Consider the following 16,513-nt stretch of genomic DNA (forward strand, 5'->3'; position numbering starts at 1 on the left):
CATGACCTCCTCAGATTTATCCAGTGATCTCATAGAGACATAAAAGTTCCCTTTACTGCTAAACAAATATTTATAATATTTACAGTACTTATGTACTGTTACTAAAAATAGGATCTTGAATACAGGGTTTACACTTATAATGGGTATGAAGCCCCCACAGTCTTGAAATGATCTCAAAGAATTAAAGGGACATACTTGCAGAGATTGTGTATTTCATCAGGGAATCCCAAAACATGTGCACACATGATCCAATTTCATGTGGCATTAAATGTCTGGCAGGAAATTAATGTTAGATCCCTGTAGGGAGTTATTTAACATATAGAGGCGAATTTACAATATCCAGTAATATGCTCTTGGGAAAAATATTTTTGTATATGATCTCCCAGTTAAAAATTGTTAGGATGTTGTTGCCGCTTTACAGTAATTTGGAGGGTTTATTTCCCCCAGTTTAAGAAATGAGTATATGTGATGCACAGCATTAAACACACAATTAAAATGAGCTGTATGGTGAATATAATAACTGACTGTACTGTATGAAACCCAGAAAAATGACATCACTCCATCCAGTCTTACAAAGAGCATAAAATGTTTATTACATTTTTTTTTAATGCAGAATACATGTTTGTATGTTGACACAAAAACAAAACCATAGAGGGAAACTGTGTACAAAAACCGATTGTCGTCATGGATTTGTATTCCACCTGGTCTGTGTAACGCATCGGTGTGAACACAGTACACCACGAGTTCAGATGAGATGGGGGGAGTGATAAGGAAGTCTATTCACAACTGATCATTGATCGAGGGCAGCTGATAGAAAAAGTAAGGTTTCACTTCTTTATTTTCTATACTGGTATATTGTACAAAACTGATATATTTATATGATCGATGTGGTGATGAACATTCAGCAACAGTCACATGACCAAATTTTTTCCAGAAGCCTCTTTAGGAGGAGAAGCTTCCCTGAAGGAACAACTGGCCGATCTCCTGCACAGTTTCGCCCTCACAGTCGTTTTCCTTTTAATTTCCTTCATCTAATGCATTCAAGCCCAACATGCACAAACCGCTGGGTTGAGCAACTTTCCGACCAACAGCTACGAGGCTACAAAAGTGAGAACGACAAACGATGCAGCGTGTGTGACAGTTACAAAAAAAGAAAGGTGAAGTCCAGCTATAGTGTAATAATCATGACATTTAAGACAGTAAGGTGAGAAATCTTGTCAAGCCACATGTGAAATCAGTCGTTACCAGTGATGGAAGAAGTGCTCAGATCCAAACAATGAAAGAATACTCCATTGCAAGTAAAAGCAGAGAAATATTAAGAGTAAAATGTAAGTAGAGCAACAAAACATAAAGTACTTCTTTTGCTGAATGGCTTATTATTAGCAATGATGCATTAAGGTGTGGGCAGTTATTTTGTTGTTGCTGATTTTACCAACATTTTTAAGTTTAGTCTGTAGCAAAAACGTGAATCTTATGAAAGCAATTTTGTCTATAATTTTGTAGTTTGGTGACAACATTTCAACTTGTTTTAATTTAACTCAACTTGTTTAAACTCTTCTGGAAGAGAGTGTCTGTGTCTTGAGACAAAAGAAAGTAAGGGGAACTGCTGTACAGCTAATTTTTGATTTACACTGAATATAGGTTGAAATATTCTCACTGTGATAGAAAATGTTTCTCACGTTTTTTAAGAAAAGAAAAAAAAATTAAAAGTGACTACAGGTCATTCTAAAATTACTTGATAAAATGGAGATTTTTTTTGCATCATGTTTTAGAAAATCATACATTTTGTATGATACATAACCTGCAAAATATACAAGCGACAACAGCTGTCAAATACATGTAGTGAAGTAAAAAGTAGAATATTTCCATCTGAACTTTAGTGTAAGAAGTTTATAGAAGCAGAAATGGAAACAATTAAATAAAGTATGCAAACCAAAGACATATACATTAGTACTTCAAGTAGCGATCTCGATGATCAAAGCTTTGTTATCTTTGGCGACACCTATGGCCATACATGGTAATTGCAGGTTTGTTTTTGAATCACGTGTGATTCTACCATACAGCACACTCGGTTCAACAAACTGGGAGATGCAATGACTTCTACACAATGTATGTAAGTGGATCATGGGCTCAGTCACCAGTGTCACCTCCTCCAGCGACAGACAGCGACTTAAAAGACTCTTATTTACGTGAAAAATCTTCAAATTTGCCACTTTGAAGTAAATAAACTGAGTTAGTTTCCACCACTGGTAATTACTGCCACATAATTTACAGTACATCCTGCTGAGAATCAGACACTGTAACTCAAACAGACAGCAGACGTGGAATTCAATTCTTTGATAAAACAGAATAAAAGAATGAAAAACTGTTGTTCCACAGTGAGACGTCCATGTAACACAGCAGCAGCATCAACACAGTTCTACTCGTGTACAGGTAAATGATATTACTTCTATTTTTTACTTAATACATTTTCTGTATTTCAGGTGTGTAATATTTTAGGAAAACAGTCTTTTTCTGGGGCTTAAATGATCTGTTGATTAATCGATTACGCGATCATCAGAAGAATAATCGGCAGCTATTTCAATAATGGATTAATTATTGAAAGTTTTTCCCACAAGAAATGCCAAAAATTCCTAGTTCCAGCTTCTCCAGTCAACAAATCAGCTGTTTTCCACCATCCCATGTGACAGTGAACTGAACACTGGATTTAAGGCCAGAAAAAACATTTAAAGACCAAACAATTAACAGACTAATTGATAAAATGATCATCAGATTAATCAGTAATGAAAATAATCATTAGTTGCAGATATTCACCCAAACTAAGTACTTTTACATCTTAGGAACAAATCTACATGTGGTTTTAACATCAGCTTGTCCTGTGACTCACATTTACCTGTTTGTGCTGTAAACAAATGGTGGGAGTTTTCTTCTCTAATTCCCGATTCGTTCTTATGTCACTGAACTCACAGCTGACAAACAGTTGTTTCCTGCTCAGTCTGAAAGATACGATTACACCCGCTGTTAAAACCTGAGCTCCGGGAGTTTTAACAGAACATGACACACTCTCTCTCTCTCTCTCCCTCATCGACCTTTTTCTGGCCTTTGTAAAACAGTAACTGTAGTAAACGACGGTGTGTGATGAGAGTTGTCGATCTACCACCCAGGCTACACGAGGTTTCAACACATCTCACCTCTTCTACGTGAACTACATACATTCTCATTACGTTGGTGCAAAACAAACCGTCTGACAACAAACGTGCGACGATGTTGTCAGGGATAAAAAAAAAAAAAGAACATCTATACGTTTTCATGGCTCCCAAGTTTCACACAGCAATAACACTCTGACAAAATAAAAAGTCTCTGGCCCCCGTCGAAGGTGTGCAGAAGAATATCCACTTCTTTTTTTTATTCTCTAACCTCTAATATTTTTATTCAGTATCATCTGGGTGAGAAAACATACTTTGAATCTGTGTTTTACTAAAATATCCTCTTGACAAAAAAGTTGACTTGACATGGATGTTAGAAGTTTAAATCAGGGCGAGTTCGGTTAAAAGAAGTTAGAATTAGTGTTAAAAGATATTTAACGCTTAAGGTGAATTTCACTAAAAACTTGTAACTGTCTTTCTGAAAAACTGCCTGTGAATGACGTTCGCGTTAAGAGACGAAGAATAGAAACAGAGCTAAAATGATCTGATGATGAAGACATCTTTTTAAAAGGCAGATGAGAAGACAAGAGGAGGATGGATGGACTTAAGAGATGGATGGATCGATGTATTAAAACCGAATAAAAGTCGGTGTACAGTATAAAACCCGAACCAGCGACAACATCAGACCTCGCACCAGTGTAACAGCTGAACATGTCCCGAGTGACAACAGTGTACTGAAAAGGGAAGCGTACATTTTAAGAGACGGACAAAACAGAACCTTTTTTTCTTTTCTCTTCTTTTTTCTGCATGCAACGACAGACCGAGACACACTCACACCTTTCGAAAATGAAAGAAGAAACTGGAATGGTTCAACTGATTCAAAACACTAGCTACGTGAAGTATTTAGTCAGGGGGGACGGGTCGAGGAAATACATTGTTGTCTCTACTGGCCGTAGCTGGCTGGTGCTTCACAACAGTCTCAACCTGCGAGTGGAGAAAGACAAACTGGAAGTAAACCCGAGCCAGGACTCGGCCCGGCGCTGCGCTGAGTTCCAATTCAGTTTACAGTACAATCACTTTGTATAAAACCTCCTAGTCCCAACTTGTATCGGATGAACAGAACAACCTGGTAAATCCAAATAAAAAAGGAGAACAAAACAGACAAATAAAGTAAACGAGCATATAAACAAACCCTCTCGGTTTTTTAGTGTCGTATGTTACAGCTTAGAGTACAACAGCGGCAGTGCTGCCTGTGTGTGCAGCACGTCCTCTCTCCTTTAAGTGTTTTTCATTACAGGCCATTTTAACACTTCCACCACCCCCCCCCAGAAATCCAAATCTCAAGATCCTATCTGCCTGTGAACGTGACAATAATTCAGCTTCGGAGAAAGGGAGAAGTAAAGTAATAAAAGAGGAAGAGAGAGTAAAAGAGATGTAGTGTAATTTGCTGTGTTTCATTTATAAGACACTGAATAAAACAATAAAATGCTTCTTTCTAAAAACATGGAAGTATCTGTAGTCACCGGGCGAGTCTCGCTCGGTGTGTGTGTGCATGCCTTCACAAGCGTCTGTACATGTGTGTACTCTTCAGTGTAATAATCAGTTAGTATCCGTGACGATCACAATCACCATGTGCTCCTCGTCCAGATTACCCACAGTCCTTTTGGCGGCCTGCAGGTACTGTTGCGAGAAATCTCCAGGGGGGAAGGCGTACAGCATCGCCCCAGGCCCGCCCTCTTTTGCAGCGGGGAGGCTCACCACTCCCGCTGCCTCCTTGTTCCGCAGATAGGTCACCAGGTGGCGGAGCAAGCGCACCTGCAGTCCCGGCTCGGGAGCGGGGGCCTGGCGGTCGATGGGGCCCTGGAGAGCCAACAGGATGGCGTACCCGTTGGGCCGCCCCAGTTTAATGCGACGGGACACCTCGTCGAGGCGGGTCTGGTCCATGCGGAGCCGCTGGGCGATCTTCAGCTGGCTGGGTTGGTTCTGGCTCTGCAGCTTCAGAGTGTCCTTCATCACCGTGTTGAAGAACGAGGGCCCCCCCTCCAGCAGGTACAGGTCTGTGGGGAAGCTGCTGTTCTTCAGAGCGAAGAAGCCGTGCCACGTTTTGGAGAGAGACGCCTGGGCGAACTCCGACAGCGTGCTCGGAGGGGAGGAGGTGTGCGTGTCCGTGTGGATGGCGGGGGAGCTGGCGGCGATGACCTCGCTGTTTCGATGGTGATGGTTGTTGAGGTGTACGCTGGAGGACCTCTTGCTGTGGTGGCGGCCAGGCAGTGGATCTTCTTCATTGGTGGCAGAGTGGCGTCCAGCTACACCGCTGTCAGGGGAGTGGTCTCTTGGCTCGGTGGTGGAGTCGGGGGCTCGGACCCGCGCTCGGTCGGGGCTCACGTCAGGAGAGACGACCCCTCCCGGAGCCGGAGCCCGAACCCTCGACCTCCCCCTCTCCTTCTCCCTCTCTCTCTCCCTCTCCTCTGTCTGCCTATCAGCGGACAGACTCCTGCTCCGGCTCCTCCTCCTGTTCCTCCTCTCCTCCCTCTCCTTCAGCCATCGCTCCCTGCTCCTGCTGCGGCTCCTCGCCGCTCTCCCACTCCTCCCGAACGCCTCCACCCCTCCCGCTCTCCTCTCCAGGCTACGGGTTGGACTAGTGGGGTAGTCTCTCTCCAGCACGGCCCTTTCTCTTTCCCTCTGGGAGAGGACGCTGTGGGAGGGCGGCGATGAGCGGTCCCTGGCTCCCCTCAGCTCTCGCTCCAAGCTGCGATGGCGGCTGTAGGCCTCCCCGAGGAGGTCGTAGTGGGAGGGGAGTGCAACAGGAGGCTGGTAGCCAGGTGGAAATGGCCGAGAGGGGCTTTCCTCAACTTTAGCAAAGTCCACCCTCAGTCGCCGCTCTGGGCCACCTAAAGGAAAACCCCTCATCTGGGTGCAGGCGGCTTGTGCAGCGTCCAGACTTTCATATTGAATGTAAGCAAAACTGTCCCCCTTCACGTAGTCGATATTCCTTATGCTTCCAAACCGGTCAAACTCCCGAGCGAGAGCAGCGAGGGAGTTCCCAGGCCCAAGACCCCCCACCCAAAGCCGCGTGGTAGGGTTGGCTTTCCCATAGCCAATCTTTATCGGGTTGCCACCGATCAGCCGTCCCTGCATGGCCACTTTGGCCCGGTGGGCCATGTCCAGGTTCTGAAACTTCACAAAAGCATATGCCCCACCCTGTCCACGAGCTGGGCGTTTAATCACAACATCCTCAATGATCCCGTACTTGTCAAAGCCCCTCCTCAGTTCTGCTTCTGTAACATTACCATCCAGATTCCCAATAAACAGGTTACTGGTCGCCCTCTGATCATCCTCGGGTTTTAAATCCTCCACCACTGGCATCGGAGGGAAGCCATAGGGCCGACCCCTCTCATCCAGCATACCATAATAATCCAACAGCCTCTCCCTCTCTCTGCTCAGACCCAGGGTCTCCAAGGCGTAATGTCTCGCTCTGATGTCTCTGATGTTGCTCACACCTGGCCCCGGCGGGGAGAGGGAGCGCTGTCTGTAGGGGTACGGCGCGTGCAGAGGTAAATAACCAACGTCTGGCGGCGTGACACTCCGCCTCCTAACGTACATGGGTTCGATTTTGAGCTGTCGATCGCCCAGCACTAACCTGGAGGATTTGGCGTGCCTGGCCTCCTTGGCGTCCTCCGGGTGCCGAAAATTCACGTAGGCGATCCGGCCCAGCTCCGGGGTGTGCGACAGCTTCACGCTCACGTCCCCGAACTTTTTGAACTCATGAAACAGCGCGTCCTCCACGTCCTCGTCCGAGACCTGCGAGCCGAGGTTGCTGATGAGCAGCGTTTTGTACTCCAGTGTGCCCGGCCTGGCGGCAGGGAGCTCCGCCGCCGCCGCAGCCGCAGCCGTTGTCCGTAGCGGCGGACGACCGAGGAGGCTGAGCTCATGTCGGTGGTGGAGCTCCAAGGCGGCCGCCCGCTCCTCCCTGAGCCGCGGCTTCTCCCGCTCCCTGCTTCGGCTCCGTCGGTGATATCCCCGACTGTCCGCCAGCAGCAGAGCCAGCGGCGGCGGCGGCGGCAGCTCCTCCCTCCGCGCACTCTCTCGCTCCCTCTCCCGTATCCGTTTGGCGATGGCCCTGGACGGACTAGTCTCTCTCCCGGCCTGCCTCTTCATTTTCAAAGGATGATGGAGCTCAAACTTTTCGGTGCCTGCAACGGGAATCCGGCCCGGGGAGCGAATTTCTGCGGTGTTAGCAAAAATAACGTAGCAGACGACAGCTTCGGTGAAGAAACGCTCCCGCTCCAAACGCTGAGTATTTGCATATATGTCGAAAAAAAGGGATAAACTCGTTTAAAAACATGTCAGCATCAGAGGACCTGCACCAACGCCGCCATCTTGGACAATAGGAATGTGCGCTTTCCCTGTGGAGGGCGGGGACTGAGGTGACGTGACTCCGGCGGCCGTCATGACGTGTCACGCTTTTGTTTTGGGCCCCAATACATTTTAGGATGAACAGAAACAATTTTACATTTGTTTTATAAATATGTAAATATTTCTCATTATCAATTTAGTTGTGAAACATGTACTTTAAATGCTGCGTGACCAGGATTAAATTAAAATGTTTGTTTTTTTAAATAAAATAAACATGAATTATTTTAAATCTTCTTATTTTAAATGCCTAGTTTTATATCCATAGGGCAAAATGAGACATTACTTTGAAGAATTATATGGAAAAACATAAAGGGGGAAAAAAAGGCATCAATCTAAAATACCTTAATCAATTCACCTTTTTTCTTGTTTGTCCTTCATGGTTATGTTAACTTTGTATGAAACAAATGAAGTTGGTAAAACAATAGGATATAAAGAGAAAAAAATGTTTCAAAGTAAATAGATGGTGTTAATGTGGGTGGTTTTATGTTGGTTTTATGGATTAATTTACTGTTCAAGCTGAATATGAGATATTCAATGGTGAAAGTAATGAGATCATTCACTGAAGTAGGAGAAGCAAAACTACAATTTAAAAATATTTTACTAAATAAAAAAAATACAAGTAAAAGATCTGCCTTAAAAAAAGTTACTTAAGTAAAATTAAAGACATATTATCTGCAATAATAAATTATAGTTAAATATATGACTTATGAAAAATATGAATTCATAATTCATTTTCACTGAAATGTTGTGGTATAGAAGTATAAAATAAAATAAGTACAAGTACGTCATGATTGTACTTAAGTATGGTACTTGAGTAGATGTTCTTAGTTACTTTCCACCACTGCACATATTGCAGTTTTCAGGCCAAGAACAGCTTTTCTTCTGTGCACAATTTCTTTTATTTTTATAAAAATTTTTCTCAGTCTTTGTTACAGGTCTGCATTCACTCACATCTAGATTATATGACTAATGAAATATTCCGTTTATAGTCCAGTTTATTGTCTGATCCACTTTGGTGCCACAGCACCACACTCCTTCAGGAAATTTTATAACTAACATTTAAGATCTATTTGTGATGACTATTTGTAAGTTTCATATTATCATTGTTCTGTAATGGTCGCCATGGTTTGTAAGTTTGTGGCCCATTAAAACATGGCAAACATTTAATGTTATATCGCTTCTATTTGAGTTTTTTATTTATTTACATACTGTATTCCTACGGGCAAATCAGGTTTATATATGTATATTTTAACCATTATAACACAGTATATGACTGCACAATCTAAATGCCAGATGTTCCCTTCAAATATTAGTTTAAACTATTTGAAATGAACTCTTGCCACACAACTGAAACGTCTCAGGAAATCAAAGCATCCTCTGCTCCAGATGGAGTTTTTCATATTTTAATGAAAAAGTAGAATAGCACAGTTGTAACAAATGACTGGGCCTTACATGAAAGGTCAAACGTGAAACAACAGCATATTTTAAGTTTTCATTTCCCACATCAAGTCTTATCAAGTATCTTTTTTTTTATCAAGTCATTTTCCTAAGTACCTGCCATTCGCTTACATCAAACAATAAAATATCAATCCCTTCTGAAAGACAAGTCCAGGGGTGTGGGAGAGCCAGTGATGGGAGGCCGCTTCACTTTCACTGCAACAAGTGAAAGAAAAATATACAGTATATAGTTGTTTCCCTGTGTTCAGGAAGCATAAATATTTTTGCACAGCTGAATTGGTGACATAGGTGTAGGTGAGTGGGATCAAATCTTAAACATTGCTTCACCCACAAACACATTTTTTTATTTATTTTAAATTTCAACAATCCTATGATCCAATTCCTGATTGGATCATATACTACAGGTGATCCCAACAGGAAGGGCTGAGGGGTAAAGTATTTCATGAGTTACAATGTTCACTACACTTAATAGCTGCAGTACAGAAAACATCTGTAATGAAATCAGTAAAATGAATCCCCCCACCCCTAAAAAAAACAAAACAAAGCAGGAAACCAACAATCAAGTTTTAGAAATGAAGGATGTAGAAGGTTAATCTTTAACAAAAATCCTCTTTAAATATTTCTTACTTTGCTGACAGTGGAAACTCTGGTGTACGTCCCTGTGTCAAACACCAACAAAGTCACCCATACTCCACGTCCTCTGTGGTTTAAATGTCCACTGGTCCTTTCTTATTGCCTCTTTAATCCTTTAATCCACTTTAATCTACACCCCGAACAAGTCTATTATTTCCCCACAAATTGACTAAATTAATGTTTCTCTCACTACATTATCTCTGCTGACTGAACAGAAGCAGATTATTTGCTATTTCTGGTTAAAAAATAATAATAATAATAATAATTGCAGTGTTGAATATTCAGGGCCATTTCCATGAAAATGAAATTGAAGTCATTGTGAATTACTGACGAGGCCATAAAGCATAAAGTGCTGTCAGTCAAACAAATGGCACAAATGAGAGAAAAAAAACAAACAAACAAACAAACAAAAAAAACCAAGTTGTTTTCACTTTTTTTAATAACTGCACTTTTGTTTGACTGTGACTCTGGGTTGGAATATGGGCGACTTTGGAAACAGGAAACTGAAACAAAGAGACTTCAGTGGAGGTAATAAGGGGCAAAAGTATTGGAGATCTGAATGTCTCAATCAGACATTAACTCAGGCCTTGAAGCAAAGGTTTGACATTGTGGGAAGTTTGCTCATTCACTGCACGTTTTTGGTCCAAAACCTGTTAATTAATGAGTTTTAAAAGGTGGATTTTGTTACCTTCAGACAGAAACAATCTTTATGCTAAAATAAGCTAACCCACATTTAACGAGCGAACGAAATAAGTCCATTTCCCAAAATGTCAAACTATTCCTTTAAGTCTTGGTATGGGTGGGACGCAGCGCACATCCTCCTCCACAGGACGTCATGGAAACTGAAGTTAAGTTGAGCAATATTACAGGAGGCCTAACACATTCATCAAAACATGACGACTTTCCAAACAGCAATCCTGGTATTAAGATCCTATTGGGCGTCAGGGTGGCGCTGGGAGAGGCGGGTTTTCTCAACCGATTCGAATCCTGGATCGAGTGGGAGATCCTGGGCAGCGCAGCGGACAACAAACAGGTTCTGCTGGGGTGCATTCCAGCAGAAACTCTCACCTCCAATTTGAGGATGCTGTCACTGATGGAGAATACAGCCACTTATCTAAACCTCGTGATGTGAAACGTATCGACTACACAAGCAGAAAACCTCCAACCGTTCCACCAATCCCCCCCTGTAATCTGTGTTATGAATTAATTCTCAACGTTGCATCCCATGACAGCAAAACACTGTTCATCCCTTCACACAAAGTATAGTATGGGACTTCAGCTTTATGTGTATACACTAACATCTATGCTTCTGAATTACCTGATGAGTGTATACCCTCAAAAAATAAAATAAAATAAAATAAACAAACATATCAGACTAAACTCCCCTCCTCCGCTCCTGGTCCTCCTCACTGGATACCAGTCTGGTCCGAGTCAAGTCCAGAGTTGTTTGTGTTGTTGTTGTTGTTGTTGTTTGTGTTTGTACAGTTACAGTTCTGTCCGTGCCTTGGCGGCTGCGGGGGCGTACTTGGGCATGAGCTCTGTGATTTTGCGGATGAAGTCGGACTTTTCGGCGCATCCTTTACAGGACTCGCCCCACTCCTCCAGAATCTTCTTCAGGTCCTTCACTTTGAGCTTCTTGAGGTCCACTGTGGTCAGGTCCAGTTGTTTGTCTACATGCGACACACAATAGAGAGAGAGACAATCACCACAAGGACACGGTCTCTTGTAGATTTCTAAGTTATCCCTGTAGTTTCTCCCCAGCCAAAGACGCTCAGAGTAAAATCATTTAATGTGCTTAGACTGAGGAAATGAATCCTGTCTTGACCAATATTTAATAAAACTCCAGAGGAGTCGGAGGCTGTTAGCGGCTGCAGGAGATGGAGTTGTGCACTGACCGCTACGAGCTTATTAAAGCTTCTCAGCTGAAGTTGAATTTTCTGAGTTCCTGACAAGCTCACAGATACAGACACAATACAGCTTTGAAGTGGAGATGATTTAAGTTTGCCACAAGCAAAAATCTCTGCAGTAATTAAACTTTGATCATTCCTCCAGCACAGATTCATTTGTTTTGCAGCTCTCTGCGTCAAATCATGGAACAAAACGAGCCGCATTCACCCAAACTGGAGGTTTGTTCAGGACGTTTAATATTTGATCTGACGGAGAGTTTGTGTAGCTGGAGCTTAGTGTTTAGGGAAGTGTTTTTAAAGGATTCTTACCGTATTTCAGTTCACAGATCTGACTGTCCTTCTTCTTCAGTTTCTCACAGATCTTCTCCACCGGGACGTGGTAGCTCAGCGGTTTGGAAACCTCGTTGATTATCTTGGTGGCTGCGTCACTTGTTGCCCCGATGTAGTAACACTGCACATGTGGAACAAGAAAAACAAAAAAGAAATCTTGTTTTACCGGGTTAAGAATGTATCTCAGTGGCTTTCTGCTTCACAGCGCGAGACGTCCGCTGCTTTCACACCTCACCTGTTTGGTTCAACACACTCTGGTGCGTTTGCCATTTTAGTCCGGTTCACTCTGCGGGTGTGAAAGCCGAACAACCAGATCCGATCCAGACTCGACTGGATTGAAAAACAGGGTTTCTGGATTTTTATGACGCTAGATTCCAAAAGCTAAACTTCTAAGAAATCAGTCGCTTGACTGTGAACTGTTTAGGAAGCCATCTTTTATTTTTTCAATCTGCGTCATTCACTCAACATTCCTTGATATAAATGGGTTGGACATAATATTAGAAACGCCTCTTAGTAAGATGCAGCATATTTTGAACATAATCACACAGGTGAATCAACACCTCTGTACATTATAAACCACCATGAAGGAGGATTTACTGCAGGACTGTTGGATTAGGCTGCATTAGTTTTAGCTGCATGTTCATATAAACAGTGATAAAGAGACAAAGAATTTTATCCTGGATACAGTATAATAGGACAGTTACATGTGTGCTTGCTATGTTTCATTCACTTTTTATGGGGGGGGACTGAACACAGCCCACACTGACTCCTTCTCACTTTCTGACTGATCAGAGCAAATCCCTGAACTTTCCCGACTAGCAGCTTGACAAGCGTTAACCAGACCGGTTAGGGTGTGAAAGAAGCAGACCTACACCAGCTTGATCTGCAGAAGAAGAGTGAGGGGAGGCAACGAAAACCAGAGCAATCTAAAAAATCCAGTCCACTGCACAATTAGATGGATCCATGTGTAAAACAAGATGCCTCCATAAATTAAAGCTTTAAAACCAAAATATTCATAAAACATCAGCGACGTCTTTCAAGTACAAGTGGTCATGTGATCTATTGTTAATATATTCGTATTGATTATACTGTAGCCGCTTCAAGCTTTGCTTTATTTGCACAAGAGATAGAACAACCAGCGAAGCCAGGCAGCCAAAAACTGCATGTTTGGATTTTTGTAGATGGAGTGGGAGTAAGCACAAGTGTTTAGGTTCAACTAAGCCTGAGTGAAACTGGCTCAGCGAGTGTGAAACATCTACTCTGCAGGGGTGAGGCCAACATTCAACAATACATACAGTGATTTCTGCTCTACCGATGACCCGTGCAGCTACCAGTGATGGAGGAAGACCACCGTGAAGAGCATTTCTCTCACTACATTTCCAGGATATGTAGGTTATTCACCCGCAGCAAGCATCTTTTTTTCAAATGGTCAGAAAGCTATCTTTAGGATCTACTGCTTTCGGAACATTTATCTGCCAGAGATGTGAGAAAGATATTTGTGACCAATTAAACTTTTAACGCCCTGATGAGAAAGTCGTCTAACAAGTTCATACGGCGCTTACGCACATCTACGAATCACAGTGTCAATGTAGTTCACTCACATGCAGCTATATTCAGCCTAAATCCATTTCACTTGCTTGATGCTGTTGTACACCATTCACTGTATGATTGCATTTTGATTTAATGCTTGCTCTTAAAATAGCATGCCAAGCTAATACTACTACTACTCTTACTGACTATTTGACCATTAGTACAGTTCCTCCTGGAAATCATAAAAAACAAAAATGTGGATCATAGACTCTTATCACATGTCATGTGTGGATGAAAAAAACATTTAGCCACATCACATGAACATAGAAGCAAAATCTTGGAGTACTGTTATTTTTTACCTTTTCTGAATGACAACATTTATTCTTGGTGGAAAAATTAAACAACAGGTTCATCAGATAACATCATCTGGAGGTAAAGTTTCATCTGTGTAGAGCAGCTTTTTGTGGACACCACCCTGCTGCTAAAAACACAAACTCATACTTTATTTGGGCATCAGCAGTTTAACACCTGCCACATCAGCACTTACTGTCAAGGGTGACCATAAAACATTTATTCCCTTCACATTTTTGCACCTTGTTAAATAACACACAATTTAGTTTAATTAAATCTAACTTACAACTACTAATCCAAGTCTGTAGTTTACTCACAAAGCGGTTTTCTTTGCCTTTAACATCTTTGCAGCTCTTGATGATGGCCTTCTCAATGTCTGCGCTGTTGAACCTTACATCGTTGTCTTTTAGTGACTGGTAAAACCTCCCAAGGAAGGTCACACACACTGGAACAGAGAGGAAAACACACAGTAAACAACTTTTTCCAGAGGCAAGCACTGTAGGGAAAACATCATTTGGTTTGACATCAGCCCAAAAGAGAGCAGCAAGAGATAAATTTTATTTTGTGTACCAAGTGGATTGATCTACAACAGTCGGTGTGGTTCCAGCAAATGACCAAAAACAGTCAATTATCAAAATAGTGGCAGATTAAATTTCTGTTGATCAAATAATGAAATAATCATTTAATTAGTGACGATCAACAATAATATAATATATACAACTCTGAAATTGGCCAATTTGCATAATGAGTACATTTACTTTTGGTAATACAAGTATATTTTGAGGCTACTACTTATGTACTTTTTAACATTTTGAATGCAGGACTTTGATGTGTAACAGTATTTCTATGCTGTTACGTTACCTTAAAAGATTTGACATCTTCAATTGATGTTTAGCTCTGACTGCAACACATGAGAGACTTTAACTAGAGCTAGGGTTGGGTCTTTGTGGTGGTGGTGTATTTTCAGGTGGGTTTTGGTGGAGTCTAGTCTTAGTCCCGGCTCAGTCTGACTCTGTGACCATCAACGATTTTATGCCAAAAGTCAGAAAATTGGTAATGTTAGCTTTTCCCAGTCTGTCAGCATCACATGAACACACCACACACTACGCCTTAAATCCACGTCCCACCACCAGCAGCTGCCCCTACACCGCACACACACCTCCAGGGGTGTGCGGTGGGATTATTTCTCCTCATTGTAACATCTGAAAAGTTGCTGGTAGTGAAAGGAGGCAGCCATTCAGCTGATGCTGTAGCTAACTGAAAGCTAACAGTCAGACCTACCTTCACACTCTCCCTCTTTCAGGGCTTCAGCGGGACCCGGCACCAGAGCGAGAGCAAGCGCCACCGACAACCCGCTTAAACACAACATTTCGACAGGAGTAACTCAGCTGGATGTACGTTTAAACCGCGGCTAAAGGAGAACAGTTCCCTGCGTGTGTCTCATGAGTCGCCGCCGCTACACTACGGACGCCGGTAAAGTGTAATGATTGTACGGGCTTTCCGGTGCCACGTCATACTACGCCGGCACCCTATTGGTCAAAAAGTGCGATTGTTTCCGTGTTCTTACACGCATTCTCCTCCGATTGGACGGAGGAAGAACATTCCGGGAGCAACGTCCAGTTGGCGCCGTCTGATTGGTCCACAACCTCTTCGTGCCCCTCATCTTGTATTTGCATGTAGGGAGGGAAAAACAGTAACTGTAAAGCAAATGGTCATAATCATTAAGTTTCAACGTGTTTGAGTCCAATTATGACCACAATTCAGGATCTACTTTAAATTTAAAAATACTTTGCTACAAATATAAGTCCTGCATTCAAAATGAGTGATCATGCATGGAAAACATACAGCATATAGTCACATGTGATAAAGATGAGCATGAAATGGTGTACATAATACATTACACAAGAGATGTCTGTTTGACAGATCAATCAGTTTGAATGCTTTCTAAATGCACTGTATGTTTGTTTGTTTTTTTGTTGTTTTTTACATTTTGTTATTTTGCAGTCTTATGTTGAAATAATTTAATTCATTCATCAATGTACAATGCCAGAAGGCTAGCTGCTAATGCTAATGCACGTTTTTACATTTACATGATATGAAGGTATAGATCGTGTACTCGCTATGAAAGCTCCAGAATTTCCGTAGAACCACTTAAAAATGCCCAAGGATACGTAACGACATAGTTTTGTGAAAGAACCTTGCACTTTAGCAATTTACAATAACTTGTCAGGAGATCTGACAGTAAACTCAAACAAGTTTGTGTCGCAGTGTCCCGCCCACAGCACCATCTGATTGGTTACACGTCACGAGAACTAGCCTATTAATGCTGAAGGCAGACAGACAGTCACAAACTAGAGCAGCTGCGGTGATGGAGCTGAGCTGTATATCCAAGGTAAGACAGCAGACATCATGAAGTTGTAATAAACATCACAGTCCTCTACACTTAAGTTACAACAACACCACACTCTGATGAACAAGTTCACCTGTTGATTCAAGACACACTGATAGAGAGAGAGAGAGAGAAAAGCTAGTGCCAATTGCTAAGCTAAAGTAACTAGCACATTTGATTAGCAGCTGAATTACTGAAAGTTGCTAAAAGGAGCAGAGAGCTGTGAGGGCTGGAGCAGAACTACTGTAAGTTTACATGTACAGCAAATAGCTGTTGACACTGTGGTGAAGAAAACAACAGGAACTGTTTAGATAAAGCAGCAATAAACTCTACCAGTAACTGAAACTGCAGAC

General features: G+C 42.3%; 2 protein-coding genes across 2 annotated transcripts; both read right to left on the reverse strand.

Annotated features, from left to right (window-relative positions):
• Window positions 1–564: 564 nt before the first annotated feature.
• Window positions 565–8,070, reverse strand: rbm15b (RNA binding motif protein 15B). Its single transcript, XM_056394363.1, has one exon. It carries the CDS (start codon window positions 7,302–7,304, stop codon window positions 4,746–4,748), a length of 2,559 nt encoding a protein of 852 aa, XP_056250338.1. The 5' UTR covers window positions 7,305–8,070; the 3' UTR covers window positions 565–4,745.
• An 879-nt stretch (window positions 8,071–8,949) lies between these two features.
• Window positions 8,950–15,246, reverse strand: manf (mesencephalic astrocyte-derived neurotrophic factor). Its single transcript, XM_056394374.1, has 4 exons — window positions 15,053–15,246; window positions 14,089–14,216; window positions 11,870–12,011; window positions 8,950–11,323 (listed from the first exon to the last, which is right to left on the reverse strand). Exons 1-4 carry the CDS (start codon window positions 15,138–15,140, stop codon window positions 11,139–11,141), a joined length of 543 nt encoding a protein of 180 aa, XP_056250349.1. The 5' UTR covers window positions 15,141–15,246; the 3' UTR covers window positions 8,950–11,138.
• Window positions 15,247–16,513: the final 1,267 nt, after the last annotated feature.

Source organism: Seriola aureovittata, chromosome 2 (assembly GCF_021018895.1).
Source record: "Seriola aureovittata isolate HTS-2021-v1 ecotype China chromosome 2, ASM2101889v1, whole genome shotgun sequence".
In the NCBI taxonomy this organism is placed as follows: Eukaryota; Metazoa; Chordata; class Actinopteri; order Carangiformes; family Carangidae; genus Seriola; species Seriola aureovittata.

Coding starts and splice junctions, on each gene's coding strand:
- rbm15b (XM_056394363.1), bottom strand. CDS start 7,304: ATGAAGAGGCAGGCCGGGAGAGAGACTAGTCCGTCCAGGGCCATCGCC.
- manf (XM_056394374.1), bottom strand. CDS start 15,140: ATGTTGTGTTTAAGCGGGTTGTCGGTGGCGCTTGCTCTCGCTCTGGTG. Junction 14,217..15,052: donor GAAAGAGGGAGAGTGTGAAG/GTAGGTCTGACT, acceptor TCTCTGTTCCAG/TGTGTGTGACCTTCCTTGGG. Junction 11,324..11,869: donor GATCTGTGAACTGAAATACG/GTAAGAATCCTT, acceptor TGTCGCATGTAG/ACAAACAACTGGACCTGACC.